The sequence below is a fragment of the Bos mutus genome, chromosome 28, assembly GCF_027580195.1.
Source record: "Bos mutus isolate GX-2022 chromosome 28, NWIPB_WYAK_1.1, whole genome shotgun sequence".
Taxonomy (NCBI): Eukaryota; Metazoa; Chordata; class Mammalia; order Artiodactyla; family Bovidae; genus Bos; species Bos mutus.
Genome location: NC_091644.1, coordinates 22542090 through 22563809, shown reverse-complemented (window position 1 = coordinate 22563809; position 21720 = coordinate 22542090). Strand labels below are relative to the sequence as shown.

The window sequence follows — 21720 nt, the reverse complement described above, 5'->3', positions numbered from 1 at the left end:
GATATATATCATCTTCATGAACTAGAAGAATCAATATTATCAAGATGTCAGTTCTTTGTGTACTGATCTATAGATTCAATGCAATTTCCATCTTAAACCCAGCAACAGTTTTGTAGGTATTGAAGGGATTTTATACATTTATAAAAATAAGGGATTTAGCATTTTATACATAAAGACAAAGGAAGTAAAGTAGCTGGAACCTTTTTTTTTTTAAGAACTGTGTTAGAGGACTCACAACACCTGACTTCAAGACTTACTATAAAGTTGTAATTTTAAAGACACTGGGGTATTGGTGAAGGTAGACACATAGAGCAATGGAATGGAATAGATAAGCTGGAGGTATACCCACAATATAGGTCAACTGATATTTAACAGAAGACCAAATATGATTCAATGGAGAAATTATGCTGAAAAAGCTGGGCATCCATATACAATAAATAATAACCCTTTTCCCCTACCTTGCACCTTATACAAAAATTAACTCAAAATGGGATAAAACTCAAGTGTAAAAACTAAACATTATAAAACTTATACAAGAAAATATATAAGAAAACCTTTGTAACTCTGGGTAAAATAAAAACTTTATACAAAAGTTTCTTATAAAACACTCAAAATCGAAATCCATGTTTACTAATATAGATAGCTATGACTTTATCAGAATTTTAAAGTTCTGCCTTAAAGAAGATACTATAAAGATATTACAAAGACAAAGAACAGATATAACAGAAAACATTTATAACATATAAATAACACATAAATCACACAAATACCAAAGGATTTGTTCAAATAAATATATATATATATATATATATATATATATATATATATATATAAAAACAACACAAAAAAGTAAATAACTCAATTTAAAAAAATAGGGAAAATATTTGAACAGGCACATTGCTAAATAAAATATACATTTGGAAAAAAAAATACAATAATATTCAGAGAACTTGGCATTAAAAATGCAATTAAAGTCAACTATATTTGAAAAGACATAATAATTATATTCTGGAGAAGGCAATGGCACCCCACTCCAGTACTCTTGCCTGGAAAATCCCATGGATGGAGGAGCCTTGTGGCTGCAGTCCATGGGGTCATGAAGAGTCGGACACGACTGAGCAACTTCACTTTCAATTTTCCTTTCATGCATTGGAGAATAAATGGCAACCCAGTCCAGTGTTCTTGCCTGGAGAATCCCAGGGATGGGGGAGCCTGGTGGGCTGCCGTTTATGGGGTCACACAGAGTCAGACACAACTGAAGCGACTTAGCAATAACTATATTCTCAGATGAATGATCTTATATTGGAAAATATTAAGCAGTACACACAAACTTACCCAACCTATTATAGCTAATAAATAAGTTTGGCAAAGTTTCAGGATGCAAGGTCAATTCACATAAAATACTGCATTTCAATATACCGCAAAAAAATCTAAAAATAAAAATAAGAAACAATAACATGTATAATATTGAATGGCAAACCACTTCAGTATTCTTGCCTTGAGAACCCCATGAACAGTATGAAAAGGCAAAATGACAGGATACTGAAAAAGGAACTCCAAAGGTCGGTAGGTGCCCAATCTGCTACTGGAGATCAGTGGAGAAATAACTCCAGAAAGAATGAAGGGATGGAGCCAAAGCAAAAACAATACCCAGTTGTGGACATGACTGGTGATAGAAGTAAGGTCCGAAGCTGTAAAGAGCAATGCAATAATGCATAGGAACCTGAAATGATAGGTCCAAGAGTCAAGGCAAATTGGAAGTGGTCAAACAGGAGATGGCAAGAGTGAACGTTGACATTCTAGGAATCAGCGAACTAAAATGGACTGGAATGGAGGAATTTAATTCAGATGACCATTATATCTACTACTATGGGCAGGAATCCCTTAGAAGAAATGGAGTGGCCATCATGGTCAACAAAACAGTCCTCTTGAGAAACCTGCCTCTTGAGAAACCTGTATGCAGGTCAGGTAGCAACAGTTAGAACTGGACATGGAACAACAGACTGGTTCCAAATAGGAAAAGGAGTACATCAAGGCTGTGTATTGTCACCCTGCTTATTTAACTTATATGCCCAGTACGTCATGAGAAATGCTGGGCTGGAAGAAACACAAGCTGGAATCAAGATTGCCGGGAGAAATATCAATAACCTCAGATATGCAGATGACACCACCCTTATGGCAGAAAGTGAAGAGGAACTAAAAAGCCTCTTGATGAAAGTTTAATAGAGAGTGAAAAAGTTGGCTTAAAGCTCAACATTCAGAAAACTAAGATCATGGTATCTGGTCTCATCATTTCATAGAAAATAGATGGGGAAACAGTGGAAACAGTGTCAGACTTTATTTTGGGGGCTCCAAAATCGCTGCAGATGGTGATTGCAGCCATGAAATTAAAAGACGCTTACTCCTTGGAAGGAAAGTTTTGACCAACATAGATAGCATATTCAAAAGCAGAGACATTACTTTACCAACAAAGGTCCATCTAGTCAAGGCTATGGTTTCTCCAGTGGTCATGTATGGATGTGAAAGTTGGACTGAAGAAAGCTGAGCACCGAAGAATTGATGCTTTTGAACTGTGGTGTTGGAGAAGACTCTTGAGAATTCCTTGGACTGCAAGGAGATCCAACCAGTCCATTCTAAAGGAGATCAGTCTTGGGCGTTCATTGGAAGGACGGATACAAAAGCTGAAACTCTAATACTTTGGCCACCTCATGAGAAAAGTTGACTCATTGGAAAAGACTCTGATGCTGGGAGGGATTGGCAGAAGGAGGAGAAGGGGACGACGGAGGATGAGATGGCTGGATGGCATCACCAACTCGATGGACATGAGTTTGAGTAAACTCTGGGAGTTGGTGATGGACAGGGAGGCCTGACGTGCTGAGGTTCGTGGGGTCACAAAGAGTCGGACACGATTGAGAGACTGAAATGAACTGAACTGAACATGTATAATAGCATCAAAAGAAACAAAATGCTAGGAATAACTAAAGAAGTGTGAATTTATATGCTGAAAACTACAAAAGTTTGTTGAAATAAATTATAGCTGCTGCTAAGTCACTTCAGTTGTGTCCAACTCTGTGTGACCCCATAGACAGCAGCCCACGAGGCTTCCCCATCCCTGGGATTCTCCAGGCAAGAACACTGGAGTCGGTTGCCATTTCCTTCTCCAAAGGATGAAAGTGAAAAGTGAAAGTGAAGATGCTCAGTTGTATCCAACTCTTAGCAACCCCGTGGATTGCAGCCTACCAGGCTCCTCCGTCCATGGGATTTTCCAGGCAAGAGTACTGGAGTGGGTTGCCATTGCCTTCAGATCTAAGTAAATGGAAAGACATTTCACATTTATGGATCAGGAGACTTAAAATTGTAAAGATGGTAATATGTACCAATTATTCTATAGATTCAACACAATCCCTATCAAAATTCCATGTATTTTTTCCCTCAGGAATGACATACTTATCCCAAAATTCACACGGAAATTCAGAGGACTCATAATAGCCAAAACTATATTGAAAAAGAAAGAACACAATGGGAGATGGACTCACATTCTCTGATTTTAAAACTTATAACAAAGCTACATCAATTAAGATAGAGTGGCACTAATAATAGACATATAGATCAATGGAATAGAACTGAGTCAAGAAATAAACACTCATATTTATAGTCTACTGATTTACAGGGTTCAATTAGAAGATAGTAGCCTTTTCAACAAATGATTCTGGAATTAATGAATTTGTTGTTGTTAGCAATTGCTAAGTCATGTCTGACTCTTAATCGACCCCATGGACTACAGGCTTTCAGGCTCCTCTGTCCAAGGGATCTTCCCAACCCAGGGATCAAACCTGCATCTCCTGTATTGCAGACAAATTCTTTATCACTGAGCAACCAGGAGACTGCAAAAAACTAATAATATTAGATTTTTCTTGTATATGCAATACCATAAGTGAAAGCTAACTCAAAGTTAATCTAATACATAAATGTAAATGTATAAAACTCCTAGAATAAAACATAAGTGCAAATCTTCATAATTTTTAAGTAGTCAGTGGTTTCATATATATGAAGCCAAACGTACAAAGAACAAAATAAAAAAGAAGTCAATAGAACTTTGTCAATATTTAAAACTTTTGACTTTCAGATGCAGACACATCTTGATTACTCAAATGAAGGAGACACATAGAATATACCAAAGAATGGATAATTCTCAAACCATTTATAAAGTAATAGAATGATGGATAAAAATGATAAGGCATGAACTTTTGGTTAATTAAAATTTTTGCTTAATAAAAAATAGAAAAAAAACCTGTTAAAAAAAAAAAAAAAAAAAAGGGTACCATCAAGAAATGAAAAGACAACACACAAAATGGAAGAAAACTTTGCAAATTACATATCCAATAAGGGACTTGCCTCTAGAATACAGAAAGAAATGCTGCTGCTACTGCTGCTAAGTTGCTTCAATCTTGTCCGACTCTGTGCGACCCCATAGACGGCAGCCTACCAGGCTTCCCAGTCCCTGGAATTCTCCAGGCAAGAATACTGGAGCGGGTTGCCATTTCCTTCTCCAATGCAGAAAAGTGAAAAGTGAAAGTAAAGTCGCTCAGTCGTGTCCGACTCTTCGCGACCCCATGGACTGCAGCCCACCAAGCTTCTCCATCCATGGGATTTTCCAGGCAAGAGTACTGGAGTAGAGTGTCATTGCCTTCTCCGATAGAAAGAACTACTATATCTCAATAATAAAAAGATAACAATCCAATTTGCAAAATGAGTCAAAGACTTAAACTAATATTTACCTAGAAAAGATATACAAGTAGGCAATAAGCAAATGAAATTACATAGCATAATTTGCCATGGGGGAATTGCAAATCAAAGCAACAATGAGATGTATCCAGTAGGATGACTATAATCAAAGGCAAACAATAAGTGTAGACAAGGATGAGTAGAACTGAAACCCTCACACATTGCTGGTAGGAATAAAATGGTAGAGCCTGGTACCCCTAGAAAAGGATCTGGCAGTTTCTCAAATGGTTAATACAGGATTATCACCTGTGGTAAATATAGGGTTATCACATGACTCAGGAATTCCACTGTTAGGTATGTACCCAAGAAAAATAAAAACATATGCCCACACAAAAACCTGTATAAAAATGTTCATCAGAATTACAAATAACAGCCAAAAGGTGGAAAGAACTCAATGCCCAACAATTTATGAATAAACAAATAAATCATGATATACCCACACACAGAATTAGCCCTAACAGGGAATGAAGTGTTGGTGCATGCTACTCATGATGAAACCTGAAAACATTATGCTGAGCGAAAGAAGCCAGTCACAAAAGACCACATGTTGTTTGATTCCACTTATACATAGCATCAAGAATAGGCAAATCTACAGAGACAGAAAGTAAATTAGTGATTATCTAGTTTAGGTGGGATAAAAATGCTTTAAAATTGATTGTGATGATTGCACAACTCTGAATATTCTAAAAATCACTAGAATGTATATATTTTAATAGGTACATTATAAAGAATTATATCTTTATAATTTTATCATAAAAATGATGTTCAATATCATGAGTAATTAGGGAAAATGCAAATTAAAATTATTATAAAATATAAAAATAATTATATACAGTAGAATGGCAAAATGAAAAATTTGACAATACCAAGTACTGGCAAGGATATGGAGCAACTGGAAATTGTACACATTGCTGGAGGGAAGGCAAAATAGCCATTTTAGAAAAAAAAAAGTTTGACAGTTTCTATTACATTAAACATGCAGGTACCATATAACTCCCTGTACCATATAAGAAATCTGCACTGCTATTTCTGGGAAGTTAATGTGCCAGTCCAATCCTGTCTCTAAAATACCCCTCTTTCTATTTCTCCTTTGCCTAATTTGAGTTCCAGACAGTTTATTTATTTAAATTATTCGCAGCCTGCCATGTGGGATCTTACCTCCCTGGCCAGAGATTAAACCTGTGCCCCCTGAATTGGAAATGCAGAGCTTAACCACTGGACTACCAGGGAAGCCCCTAATCTGACTTTTAAACAAAAAATCCTTTTATGTTGACAGCTTAGAAGTCAGTTCTCCAAAAATGTAATGTTTTATCCTAAACCTACCCAATAACCATAAATGTCCTCATAGAACCCAGTAGTTCACCCACATAATTTATCACAACCATACACAATTACCATTTACTGCCTCCTTGACGATAAGCTCCAATAGAGCAAAGTCTATCTTTTTCTCTCTGTGATTGAACCCCCAGCACCAGCACAGCTCATGCCTTAAAAAATACTTGTCTGAGGATAGATCTTTTTGCAAACATAATGCCAACTCTTTAGACATGATGTTGCTAGCAAAGGAAAATTAAAACAACTAGATGTTCTCCTTTGACACAATGAATAATAATTTGACTATAGCTATAGTTGTAGTGAAAGAGTGAGAAGGAGAGTTTAAGTGAAAGAAAGATGGGGGAAGGAGAAAGAGAATTTGTAGCAGTCATTTAACAGACTGATTCAAACCACAAAATTCAAACCCTCTAAAGATGTTCTGCTTTTCTTTTGGAACTCCATGCATAATTTCACAAAACTGTCAAAGAATGATTTAGAAAACCCAAGTCTCTTTTCATGTTCCTTATACTATAGACAAAGTGATCAAAGGAATGCAAAGTAAATTTGACTCAATTTTCAGTAATGGGAGCATTTTTTCAAAAGCATCAAATATAACACTTCCTTTTGCAGAAAGTGTCAGGCTAACTGATTTCTTATAAAAGGAATGTTTTGAACATACACAAGTTATAGCTTTAACTGAGTTTAACAAACATATGAAATGCCCTTTGGCAAGATCCCCCTTTATGTCTCCCCATTTCTACCCTAGAATTGCTTCCAAGCAACAGAGATGATAAGAGGAAATCTTATCTTGTCTGAGCTCTTAACCCTTTTCAATTTACCTCCTATTTCAAAGATTAACTACTAGAGGAAAGAAAATTGAAATGAACCCACTTCCCTAAACCAACTTCTTTCCATATGTTACTACCTAGCTTCAACACCCAATTATTAACATCAGGACATTCTCTAGATATTATCTACATTTCCTACAAAAATACATCTTGCTAAAGCTTGTCTTTCAAAACTTGACCTTGTAGCAGAGACTGAAAATCTACTGGTCTCTGGCATTATGTATTGGCACAAATGATGAAATTCTAGTTTTGCTTTAATTTTGTTTTAAAGTGATTCAGTTGTCTACACCTAGAAATAAAGAATTTTACATTAAAATCTGTATTTCACGGTTCTTTTAAAAAATTATAATGTCAGAATCCAGGGTCTGCATTTATGCATAGCAATACCTGACCAAAGATGAGTGAAGCCAGTCATTTACATTGTTTATCTCCTCCATTTCATCAGACGCCCATCCCACGGAATCATTACATTCATTACTAACTTGTCCTCTACTGTAAACATTTGAATTTTCTGCCCCTACCTTAGCGATGCTCTGCACCACAAGGCTGTAAAGGGACTAAGTAAAGCGGGCACTTCTAAATGCATATTTAGGTTAGGAAGAGTACTTCTAATACAGTGCTTTGCAAGTTTTAATTTAATAGACTTTTGTGGACTAAGAATGCTAAACAGTGTAAATAACACTGATTATAAGTCAAAATATATTTCAAGTTCTGGAAAATCACCTTACAGATGAACTACCTGTAGTGATCTCATTTAGGTCTTATATCCTGGACTAACCACAAAGCTAAATAGTTAACCAAGAGTTATGAAGAACACCTGAATGCAGAAGTATTTCACGAGTGTAAACATGTGCTTCTGACTTTCTGCTTCTCTAGCTAAGGAAGGTGGAATAAGATTAGAGATTCTTAGGAAAAAAAAAAAATGAAATCAACTCTTGGAACTTTTGCAACTTGATCCACTTACCGGCAGGTCTCTCATCTGAAAGGCATTCAGAAGGGTTTCTGCTCTCACCATCAAGGAATTAAATGAGTAAAACTTGGGTTCACTTTCTATTTTTACATTTATCGTGCTACCTTTATTCCTTTAATCCCTGCCATTGATAAAACCAAGTTGATTCCCTACTCTGCCATTTATTAGATGTGTGATATTAGGCTAGTTGCTTCATTTCTTCCAGCTAAGTTTCCTTATCAGCAAAATGGTAATAAAATATCTCTCTCAATCATATTGTCAGCATTAATATAAGGTAATGAGTATAAAGTGCTTTGCATGACGTTGGTACAGATTACTAATATAATTTATTTTTCTTTATTTTCTTCTCTTTTTTTTCTCTTCTTATTACTAAAAAAAGTAACTTGCATCCTATGAAATCTATAAAATAACCACCCTTCCAATACTTTATTTAACTTCATCCAAGTTATCTATGCATAAAAAACAAACAGACAAAAAAAACCTCTTCTTTCTGGTTTCTAGAATTTTAAATGTCAGTAAAAGATTATTTAATCCTTTGTTTTGCATCTATGGATAATTAAATTGAATTCCATAGAGGCTAATTAATTTGCTAAAGTCACCTAAGCAGGTGAGTCAAACCCATACATTTTAAAACACACAAGATAAAAATGAAACCAGTTTTAAACAGCAGGAATCTGTATAAATGATCTCTATAGATCACATTGTAGGGACTCTCTCTATTTCTTTTTAATTGAGTGGAATAGTGAATTGATTAAAAGAAACAGGTTATCTCCAACTTGCATAATCAGACTGTTGATTCAAAAAAAAAAAAATTTTGGTGGCTTCTAGGTCTCAGATTATTCATCAGTAATTGTCAGCAAGTTTGCTTGTTAACTTTTGGCCAAATAGAGTCATGGAGAGTAATATGTGTAAGTTTTCAGTTTCAGAGAAGTTTTGTATTAATTAATTTTACACCAAAATATTGAGTACACAATTTCAACACAAGATATATTTGCACATGCCTATTTTTTCGCCTGTTAATATTCCTGAAAAACACTCATATCTGTATCTGGAAGTTGTACACAAACATTCAACAACTACAGTATATTTGAAATTACCTTATACAATGAATTTTCTAAAAGGAAATTTTCATTGCTCATCGGGATTTTGGAGATTCAAGTAAGCTCTTTCCAGATAAGATTTTTGGGAAAAAAAAAAAAAACGTCAAAGAGAGGAAAGGGAAGAAGACACCAAATAATACTGTCCACATTATGTGGCATTTTAATGTGTCAACCTTTTCAATCTTACTATTATCTTCACTTTACAATGGGGCATGTCATTTGAATGCAGAGTTCCAAAGAATAGGAACGAGAAATAAGAAAGCCTTTTTCAGAGTTCAATGCAAAAAAATAGAGGAAAACAACAGAATGGGAAAGACTAGAGATCTCTTCAAGAAAATTAGAGATATCAAAGGAACATTTCCTGCAAAGATGGGCACAATAAAGGACAGAAATTGTATGGACCTAACAGAAACAGAGGATATTAAGAAGAGGCAGCAAGTATACACAGAATTATCCAAAAAAGATCTTCATGACCCACATAACCATGATGGTGTGATCATTCACCTAGAGCCAGACATCCTGGAATGTGAAGTCAAGTCGGCCTTAGGAAGCATCACTAGGAACAAAGCTAGTGGAGGTGATGGAATTCCAGTTGAGCTATTTCAAATCCTAAAAGATGATGCTGTGAAAGTGCTGCACTCCATATGCCAGCAAATTTGGAAAACTCGGCAGTGGCCACAGGACTGGAAAAGATCAGTTTTCACTCCAATCCCAAAGAAAGGCAATGTCCAAAGAACACTCAAACTACCGCACAATTGCACTCATCTCACATGCTAGCAAAGTAATGCTCAAAATTTTCCAAGACAGACTTCAACAGTATGTAAACTGTGAACTTCCAGATGTTCAAGTGGGATTTAGAAATAGCAAAGGAATCAGAGATCAAACTGCCAACATCTCTTGGATCACTGAAAAAGCAAGAGAATACCAGAAAAACATCTACTTCTGCTTCATTGACTACGACAAAGCCTTTGCCTGTGTGGATCACAAAATGTGGAAAATTCTGAAAGAGATGGGAATTCCAGACCACCTGATCTGCCTCTTGAGAAATCTGTATGCAGGTCAGGAAGCAACAGTTAGAACTGGACATGGAATAACAGACTGGTTCCAAATTGGGAAAGAAGTACATCAAGGCTATATATTGTCACCCTGCTTATTTAACTTATATGCAGAGTGCATTATGAGAAATGCTGGGCTGGATGAAGCACAAGCTGGAATCAAGATTGCCTGGAGAAATATTAATAACCTCATATATGCAGATGACACCACCCTTATGGCAGAAAGTGAAGAGAAACTAAAAAGCCTCTTGATGAAAGTGAAAGAGGAGAGTGAAAAAGTTGGCTTAAAACTCAACATTCAGAAAACTAAGATCAAGGCATCCGGTCCCATCACTTCATGGCAAATAGATGGGAAAACAATGGAAACAGTGACAGACTTTATTTTTGGGGGCTCAAAATCACTGCAGATGGTGATTGCAGCCATGAAATTAAAAGACACTTGCTCCTTGGGATAAAAGCTATGACCAACCTAGACAGCATATGAAAAAGCTAAGATATTACTTTGCCAACATGGTCCATCTAGTCAACACTATGGTTTTTCCAGTGGTCATGTATGGATGTGAGAGTTTGACTATAAAGAAGCTGAGCATTGAAGAACAGATGCTTTTGAACTGTGGTGTTGGAGAAGCCTCTTGAGAGTCCCTTGGACTGCAAGGAGATCCAACCAGTCCATCCTAAAGGAAATCAGTCCTGAATATTCATTGGAAGGACTGATGCTGAAGCTGAAACTCCAACACTTTGACCACCTAATATTAAGAGCTAACTAACTGGAAAAGACCCTGATGCTGGGCAAGATAGAAGGCAGGAGGAGAAGGGGACGACAGAGGATGAGATGGTCGGATGGTATCACCGACACTACGAACATGAGTTTGAGTAAACTCTGTGAGTTGGTGATGGACAGGGAAGCCTGGCATGCTGCAGTCCTTGTAGTCACAAAGAGTAGGACACAACTGAGCAACTGAACTGAACTGAATGCCTTTCACAGGTCAGATATGAGATACTGAGCAACTTTCCAAAGAACATCAAGAAAGTCTTCATATTCCACTTTTTACTAGTAAGTCATACTGTTACAATCTTTACAGATTTCCTAGGATTAATGGACTTTCAACTACTTTTTTATACACTAATTAACTCAACAATGATTTATTGAATGTTTTACTACCCTTATTATATGGCTAGTAAAGACAGGCCTTAAGTGTAAATATACACCAGATTTCTAAGACGTAGTACAAAAAAGATGTCTTATCAATAGTTTTTTATATTAATTACATATCAAAATAATAATATTTTGACTGTGCTGGATTAAATAAAGCATCATTAAAATTAGTTTACCTGTTTATTTTTAGAATGCCTACTGGGAAATTTAAAATTATGTATGTGGCCGGGCTTCTATTTCTATTGGATACCATTAAAAGTCCTGAGATATTTGCTTGTCTGTTCCAATTTCATCAAACAACTAAGTTTCTTCTTTCTCTTTAATGTATGATAATAAATTAGGTTTTAGATGCAGTCATTTTTAAATGACAGTTTATGTTCATGAGATTTGAATCAATTATTAAGGGTAGAAATTTTTAAGTTTGGATGAAAAATTGCCCCTATACAATATGACTTCCCTTTAGAGCCTCCCCTGGTGACAAGCAACTTGCTGGATCCAGTTCTATAAGATGGAATCTAATTTCTTCACCCTGGCATTCAAATATTCAAGGCTATTCATGAACTACCACTAACTCACTTTCCACTACCAATTTAACAATCTAGATTTCATTTCTACTATATTCTTCAACACAGGGATGAGAATTGTGCCTTTATTTATGCCGTATCTCCACTCAGAGTTCTAGTTTTTCAAATCCAAATCCTGACTAGTTTTCAAGGCTTTATGTAAATATTGCTAACTTCATGTTGAATTTCCAAACTAATCTCACATAATTTTCTTTCTCCTTTTAATTCCAAAACACTGTATTCCATTCAAAAATACCTGTATTTGTTATGGAAAGTCTATGACTTATCTCTAATTGTCTAACCTTTCCCTATATTCCAAAGATCAATAATAGAAAATTAATAAAGAAACCTCTAAAATATGGAAAGGTCACTCACCATGATTTCAGGATAGGCTTTCAAAAATCAAGTGTAGCTAAAAGAAGGTTATAATGCTGAGCAGTTTCTACTCCAGGGAGTGGGCAGTCACACCTGTGTGCTCTATTCTGTATAAGCAAAAACATTTCTGACTTAGCTATAATATCCCCTCACCACCAAAAGAGGAGAGCTGCCAAGATGCTCACGGAGAACAGTTGTTAGTTTGTGTACGAGTGTAAATATCAGTTTGTTCTTTTTCTTTTCTTCTTGAGGGGTGGAAAGGAGGAAGAATGGGATAGGACTCTAAAAGCCTGATTTATTTATATCCAAACATATCCTTATTTTATAACAGATGATCAGTTAAAGCATTGTATGACATTTGAACAGCATTCTGTCAAAATGCAACAATATTAGTAGAGCTGATAGCAACGAGCACTTCTTGCAAACAGCAAGAGTCCCCTCTAAAGTCTTCTCTCTTGGCACTGGGGCTTTGCTAAATCTGGCTTGCCATTTTGTGAGTGGGAACAATCAGCTTTGTAGGTTGGAGGGAAGTATTATAATTAAATGTCCACCCACTTTTTCCTTTTTGATGAAAGGCTCCCATGACTTACTAAAATAAGGTACATCAAGACAGATGAATTTTTGATGAATAAGTCAAAGCACTGACGAAGCTGGCTTTTCACATAAAGAAACTTCACTAATTCACAGGAAATTTTTAGGCCTAGATTATTAACACTGTCATGCTTAATAATAATTAACATGATAATATCCATGGAACAAACAGGAGATTTTACCATTCAATTGGTAGCAAATGTAGTGTTCAGCATGATTTACTTGCTGAAAACAAATAGTAATACAACCAAAAAAAAAAAATAATGGTGGAATTTTTAAGATTTAATTTTAGAGAAATATTAAATAATAGCCATTATAAAAACAATGCCTTTATTTAATATATAATAGTATGGTTTTGAATAATAGTTATAATATCACATTAAAGTTACAAACTGTATCTCTGAAGTGGGCAAAAGTCTTAAATGATGTTATCAAATTGCTATAAATTCCTTCTGAAGGAGATCTGGAGCATGGTTTCTAATGTCTGGTTTTGATAATTATTAGCAAAGGCACTGGCTATTATCACTGTGAAGTATTATTTTAAAGCATCCTTGTACAATAGAGTAGAAAGGGACTCTATTAAATAATTGGGATCAGGCGTATATCTCAAGTCCAGTTACTGGAACTCTTCAGTCAACTTTTTATAGAGAAAGAAGACTGCATTGGTGTTAGGAATGTGTTTCTTCATTCAAGACAAGATATATTGAGAACTAGCTTATAGACTTTGCTATTAGAGGAGGTTTAAAGCAATAAGAAATAAAATCCTTACTCTCAAGAATTACTGAATATTTTTATTTTTAAAGTAAAATTAGTATTTTAAACTTCCTGTTTAATAGTATGATTGGTGGCAGCCAGTAGAGTTAATGGTGCCCTAAGACATCATCTCATGCGAAGAGTTGCCCCATTGGAAAAGACTCTGATGCTGGGAGGGATTGGGGCAGGAGGAAAAGGGGACGACAGAGGATGAGATGGCTGAATGGCATCACCGACTCAATGGACATGAGTTTGAGTGAACTCCAGGAGATGGTGATGGACAGGGAGGCCTGGCGTGCTGCGATTCATGGGCTCGCAAAGAGTCGGACACGAATGAGCGACTGAACTGAAATGAAACTTACTAAATAATAAAATAGACATGACTTCACTAGAGAATGAGAATGTTTAGGCCTAATTCATTGGTCAGTCTGCTTCTCATTCCTATTTCTTTATCCAATGCCCTGAATATTTTTTGTTTTCTACATATTTCCCGTAGAATTTCTTACCATTTTGTGTTTTTTTTTCCTTTGTGTTCAGTTCTACATTTTTACTATTCCTTTCATAGAAGTCACAAGTTAACCATTATCTAAAGCATTCCTTTAAACAGCATGGAGTTTTTCTCCAAAGATCTGACAGGAATTCTTTAAAAATGGACTTTTTTTTCTTCACATTTAAGACTTCCCTCAACAAGTTCACGTTTAGATTGCAGATTTCTCTGACAGAGTTGAGGTATCAAAACCCAGACAGACTGAAAATAGTTTTTTCCTGAAGTCATTTAGATTCTAAGACTTTTGCCCTGCTATGTCAGATACCCCAGCTTGGAAATAAGATGGGTATATGCGCATGTCTGTATAGGGGCAGTGGTAAGGAAAAAGGAGGTGGTAAGACTGGTAAGCAATCTATACAAAGTGAACTCACAATATCCTCTGAAAATGATATATTTGAGCTGTCTTATGTACTCAGACTCTGTCCCAGACACTTCTGTCTCAATGTTTGTAGTAAATTAATGATGATTTTCTCTGTTGCTTTGGTTAGACAGCTCCTTTCAAAAAAAGAATTTTCCCAGGAGATAAATGCAGTGCTCCTTCCTCCCCCTCCAACTCCTTGATATATACAATCCAGTGTTCAAGCAGTACACTTAAAAACCATTTTCATTTTCTTCTATGTCTTTATCTCTTAGAAAGGTAAGAGTGTCTCTTGTAATGTGTCAGATCTTACAGTTTTAGAAACTGGTAGTGACCTTGGTGGTTATCTTGTTTAACCCTCACTTTACAGCTGAAGCAAATGAAGCCCTGAGGAGAGAAGTGTAGACTAAAGGTGGTCACAAATATTCTGCTACTCCTTCCAGCCAGAGGTGGAGTCTCATGCCCCCTCCTATCCCCTTGTGTTTGGTCAGGCCCTGTGACTGCTTCAGTCAATAAACTACAGTGGAAACTGCACTCTATCAACTTCTGGGCCCAGACATTAAGGGAATGTCAGCTCTACTTCCTGTTTCTGACTTGCTCTTGGGACTTCTCATCTCAGAACCTAGAAATTATGCTGCAAGACGCTGAAGCCACATGGAAAAGCTATATATTGGTTTGTGCTCCAGTCAACAACCACAGCTAAGCTCCCAGCTGACAGATAGCATGCACTTTCAAACTTGTGAATGGACCATCTTCGAGGTCTAGCCTAGTTAAACCTTTGAAAGGCTTCATCTTCAACCAACAGTTGACAACAAGAACATGAGAGACCCTACATAAGAACTGCCCAGTCAACAAGCAAATCAATAAGAGAATAATCGTAAATAATAAATTACTGTTTTAAAGCACTAAGTTTGAGGATGTTTGTTAAGTAGTAAAAACTTATTGGAACTGAAGGCAAGTTTCTAGGTAATAACAGAATGAGAACTGAAATGTTCCAAAGCCAACATAACCTCATTATAATGTGCTAAGGGAACAAAGATAGTTGAATAAGACCCATTCTCCATCCCTCAGTAACTCAAAATTTCAAAAATCTGTTATTGTTTCATATTCACATTAAATATAGAATTTTCAAAATCCTTAAAAATTTAAAATAGATTCTTAGAGCTCTATCTACAGAATAATAAACTATCATTTTGTAATAAAATTAAGGTAGTATTCTCAAGGGTCCTGGAAGGCAGCATTTTTCTAATAAGTTTTATGAAAGAAAGAATACTTTAGGTAAATTGATTTGGGGAAAATTTAACTTAAAGAGATCTCTTTATATCTGGATTTTTCAGAAATGTAAAATCTCCACAAAGACAAATAGAACTTTTTTCCCCAAAACTGTGTGATCAAGGAGTCCTTCATCGAGCACCTTAAGAGATTTATGTCTCATTAGAAACTAAACTGAAAATAGAAGTAAGGATGAAATATTAGCAGAAACCAACTTTTACTCTGAATTTTTCACTAAAAAGTTACTTTCATAATTTAGTGTTCCTTCAGCTTAGAAAACACATTTCTAGACAAAAGGTTTATGATTCATAGGGACAGCATTTAGTTTGGTGCCTTTAATGACTTGCTCCTTCTGTTCTGCTCTCTTTTAATTTTTAACATTTTCCTGTGGGAATAGTTAATAAATATTTGAGGAATGAGTACAAGAAGGAATATATAAATAAATAATAAGCAATTGACTGGATTAGTTAAATGCAAGCAAACCTGGAACTCAGCTTTGACTCTTCATTAGCTCGGTCTGGGTTTTGTACGTCATTTCCACATAAGGCCAATGGGAATTATATCAGTTGCCCTGTTCTCATAGAATTCTTGGGAGCTTCAAACATTTCAAAGTTGGAGGTAAGGCAGTTTTAGGGCTGAAATTTTCTTAGTAACCACTTATTTATCCACTCCTCTCATTTTCTAAATGTGAGGATTGGGGTGCAGAACGCTTATAGTGGAAGTGCTGGTTACATGGAAACTTCCTTCCCAGCAGATCCACATTAAAAATGTTGGGAAAGTCTTTCACCTTCATAAATATTGTATAGAATGCTGTGTTTCTAATTCAAGTGGTGACTATTTCTAATACAAATTTGATAAGCAATTTGGGCCCCCAAACACATGTTCCACCACAGAGTTCATGGCCTATATGGGAAGGTTCTGGCAATCAAAACATTTAATAATCAGCACAGCATGGGCACTGACAATGAGTCTAGACACAAGCCAAAATCAACTGGTAGAGTCATACTAATGGGTACTAGTTCAGTATGAGAATCAGTCCAACCACATTTCCCCCTTTCTGCCACTGGTTCCTGGGCTTGTGAGTACTCTCACTTTTTTACTGGAGTTGGGCATTCTTCCACTCGACTTTCTCTTATACCGTGACTGCAATACTGATGCCCATAGTATGGCAGATTTCATTATCTGTCTTCTAGGAATTTCCCAGCACTTCATAGCTCCTTCATATGCCAACCCACCTCCCAAAACATGGGGTATGTCTCCAGTTTCCAAGCAGAAGAGGATTATAGTTTTATTATCATCTCCTCTTGCTTCTACTGGGACATGGACCAATCCACTATCTCTACTTAATTACTCTGGGTTTCTCTATCCCTGTATATCCTACATTCTACAGTCATGTTTCATAGTTGAATATGATTTGAAAGGCTGAGGAGTAACATAATCATGAAAAGATGAGAAACAATAAAATGGCATGAGAGAGAGCATCTAATACTTTTAAAGTAGAATATGAAGACAATATTTGTAATGATAAAATCCATGTTTAACCAGGTTTTGTGTGCGTGTGTGTGTAGCTCTGAAAAGAAAATGTATTAAGAAAATATATTCATCATATTTTCACAATTCTTTCTAATTTATAAAATGTTCCTTTCCAAGCCAATGGGAATAGTTCATACAATTTGAGATACATACCTTCATATTACTTTGGCCCATCTCTGTTTCATTTGCTGTAAATGGTCAAAAGTTTGTATTTGAGCTCAGTTCAGCTATAAATGCAGAATGAGAGCCCTATTCTCCTGGATTTAGAGTAGTTATAATTCCAGCGCACTCACCTCTACAAGCCTGCTGGTGTGTTCACGGAATATTGCAGCATATTCTTTTATTTCCTTTTCCCGGCCATTCTTGGCAGCTTCAATGAGAACCAGAAGTGGGACTGTTGTATCCAAAAAGGAGTCTGACACATGATCTATGATAGCCTTACGGAGCTGAGGAGAAGTAAAACATTCAGTTTTTTTTTCCACCCCAGGAAATGGTTCATATTATTTCATATTTTTACAATCTCAGTAATTATAAAATTCCTTTTATATATTTTTGCACAGTCTTTTAAAATCATAATATTTAAGACTGTGTATGAATGTCACTTACAAAGCTGAAACAAGGTAAATATCCAAGAAAAAAAATTATTGAGCAATAGCTTTCTGGCTCTCAAAAATTACTATTTTTTTCTTAAACTGTACTTAGCCTAGAGGTCAAATTATAAGTGACAGTACTCCATTTTTCCCTCAAAGAAATTGCACTCTTATAATGTTTATGCATGTGTACAAACAACATGGTTCAGCATGTATTTTCATAATTACAAAATTATAAAATGTTTTCTGCCTTGTAGGAAGAACTCATGATAAATTTTGATTAGCTAAATTGTAGACTTCAAAGTAATTAAACCAAGTTAGATCACTGATTATGCCAGTTGATAACAGATTAATAGAGCAAGGAGAATAATAAATGAGTTTTGATGTCCAATTTTCTTTGTTTGCATTAATTGTTCTTGCCCTCACACCTTAAATTATTAAACAAGTATAACATTCTGCTACAATTAGTTCTTTTAAATTAAATTATGTGTAAGCTTATAAATGACAATCAGGCAATTATTCTACTCAGCAGATATTTTCTGAAATTTAAAACTAAGTTGGAAAAATAATGCATTATATTTATATAATATTGAGTTTTTAAGGATCACAATATCTTGAATGTTTCATTAACAATGGCAATGAGAATGAATGGTTCCAAAGCTTTTGGTCAATTCCTTCACTTAATTTAATAACCTATGTAATAAAACAAAGATATGAATAGCTATCAGACAGAATCTGTAATTTGCCTTCTGTGAAAATTACATTTTAGTATATATTTTAAAACCAGGAGATACTTATTCTAGTTTTGGATTACATGAGAATTAATATACTTTCAAGGGGTTGAATGATGTAGCTACATGGAAAAACAAAACAAAACACTGTCTCTCTTCCTTTAGCAATGATAGGATATATCCATAATAGTTATAGATTTGGGGGCAGAAAATACCTTCATCTAAGATAGTGGTGCTTTCTCAGAAGAACTGTGAAATTTTATGGCTATCAACAATTTCACAAAGGCAATAGGAAGATCCCCAAGGAAAGATTCTGCTTAGCATGCAGACAAGTAAATCACTAACGGCAACTAATTAACATTTACTGAGCAGTTACTTCCACAGGGTGTAGAGTGCTAAGTGTTTCCAGGAGAGGGAAAGACCTTAAGTGAATGAGCTGTTTGATGTCCACAAAGATGTCCACAATGAGCTGTTTGATGTCCACAAAGCTGTTTGATGTCCACAAAGTGTTTGATGTCCACAAAAAGTGGAGTCAGACAACAGATAAGTTAGGAGTTAGCTGGCAACTATAAGGTGCATTAGTTCTACATACGTAAGAGAAAAGTAGAAGAAATCTCTTGGAGGTGGAGTTATTTTCAATGACCTTCTCTTCCTTTTATCCTTTTTTTCTTTCATTAACATATAGAAGGAGGGCCAAGAGAAGATTTGCACTAAAGATACTGGATTGAAAGCCAGCATACATATGGTAGGTAATTCAAACCAAGGAGGTGAACAGAATGATATAGAGGGACATTCACAGTGAGATGTCCATGAATAAAATCTTAGAAAATATTACCACTTATGAGTAATATGGGCATGTTGGATAGATGAAAGAGTAGGACCTTAAAAAGAGACTGACATGATGGCCATGCAACACAGATCAAATGATCAACAGTCAAAAGGGATACTTTCAAATAAATTTGTTTCAATGCCCTACAAATGAACTTATCCTACCAAACACAACTGTAATACCTACATTATAGATATGTTGAATCTCTTTTTCTATGTATTTGATTTCATTCAATTCAACAAGTATTTCTGAACACATTTCCCCTGAATTTCTACCAAGAACTAGATATTGTGAGAAATGTCAAGTTGGAAACACAGGATTCCTGATAATCTAATGGAGGAGAAAGTGCCATTAAATATTATAATAAAGGAAAATCAAGAGACTGACAGGAATTTCAAGAAGATAAAATGGTTCAGAATTGTATTTTTTTTAATTTTATTTTATTTTTAAACTTTACAATATTGTATTAGTTTTGCCAAATATCGAAATGAATCCACCACAGGTATACCTGTGTTCCCCATCCTGAACACTCCTCCCTCCTCCCTCCCCATACCCTCCCTCTGGGTCGTCCCATTGCACCAGCCCCAAGCATCTAGTATCGTGCATCAAACCTGGACTGGAGACTCGTTTCATACATGATATTATACATGTTTCAATGCCATTCTCCCAAATCTCCCCACCCTCTCCCTCTCCCACAGAGTCCATAAGACTGATCTATACATCAGTGTCTCTTTTGCTGTCTCGTACACAGGGTTATTGTTACCATCTTTCTAAATTCTATATATATGTGTTAGTATACTGTATTGGTGTTTTTCTTTCTGGCTTACTTCACTCTGTATAATAGGTTCCAGTTTCATCTATCTCATTAGAACTGATTCAAATGTATTCTTTTTAATGGCTGAGTAATACTCCATTGTGTATATGTACCACTGCTTTCTTATCCATTCATCTGCTGATGGGCATCTAGGTTGCTTCCATGTCCTGGCTATTACAAACAGTGCTGCGATGAACATTGGGGTACACATGTCTCTTTCCCTTCTGGTTTCCTCAGTGTGTATGCCCAGCAGTGGGGTTGCTGGATCATAAGGCAGTTCTATTTCCAGTTTTTTTAAGGAATCTCCACACTGTTCTCCATAGTGGCTGTACTAGTTTGCATTCCCACCAACAGTGTAAGAGGGTTCCCTTTTCTCCACATCCTCTCCAGCATTTATTGCTTGTAGACTTTTGGATCGCAGCCATTCTGACTGGCGTGAAATGGTACCTCATAGTGGTTTTGATTTGCATTTCTCTGATAATGAGTGATGTTGAGCATCTTTTCATGTGTTTGTTAGCCATCTGTATGTCTTCTTTGGAGAAATGTCTATTTAGTTCTTTGGCCCATTTTTTGATTGGGTCATTTATTTTTCTGGAGTTGAGCTGTAGGAGTTGCTTGTATATTTTTGAGATTAGTTGTTTGTCAGTTGCTTCATTTGCTATTATTTTCTCCCATTCTGAAGGCTGCCTTTTCACCTTGCTAATAGTTTCCTTTGTTGTGCAGAAGATTTTAAGTTTAATTAGGTCCCATTTGTTTATTTTTGCTTTTATTTCCAATATTCTGGGAGAAAATTACTAGAACTAATCAATGATTATAGTAAAGTTGCAGGATATAAAATCAACACACAGAAATCCCTTGCATTCCTATACACTAATAATAAACTCAGAAAGTCAGACTGAGGTTGTCCTCCTATGCTTTAAAAAATTACATTTTGATGTATTACCATATAAAAATTGATAGTAATACAAATAACTGTTGTCTTAGATTGTGCCAATCTGTGTAAATACTTGAATAACTACAGCAATCTCCTTCCAGGACGGATATATTTGCTCTGGTCTGCATCTTTCCTCAGTGGAACCACACTGTCTTTCCTTCATTTTAAAGATATTTACTTCCCTGTCCTTTTTTCATTATTGTTTCTTCGAGTTTCCAACTAATTTCCTCTGCTACTCATTCCATTCAGCACCTCATATACAAATATTAAAATATCTATAGAGTTGCAGTTTGATGTATAGCTGATTTACTATTAATTAAATAATAAATTCTTTGATTAATTTTTTTAGACTAAACCAAATTTGTTGTTGTTCAGTGACTTAGTCATGTCTGACTCTTTGCCACCACATGGACTGCCACAGCTCAGGTTTCCCTATCCCTCACCATCTCCCGGAGTTTTCTCAAACTCACATCCACTGAGTCAGTGATGCCATCCAACCATCTTGTCTTCTGTTGTTCCCTTCTCCTTCTGCAATCAATGCTTCCCAGCATCAGGGGCTTTTCCAATGAGTCAACTCTGTGCATCAGGTGGCCAGAGTATTG

General features: G+C 35.8%; 1 protein-coding gene across 5 annotated transcripts in view; it reads right to left on the bottom strand.

Annotated features, from left to right (window-relative positions):
• CTNNA3 (catenin alpha 3) overlaps positions 1–21720 on the bottom strand; it is a 1958943-nt gene that overhangs the window by 886458 nt on the left and 1050765 nt on the right. For all 5 annotated transcript variants that reach the window (XM_070364862.1, XM_070364864.1, XM_070364866.1 and 2 more), the window contains one exon: positions 17514–17666. In XM_070364862.1, the coding sequence (XP_070220963.1) occupies positions 17514–17666 (153 nt within the window). The remainder of the gene's footprint in view (positions 1–17513; positions 17667–21720) is intronic.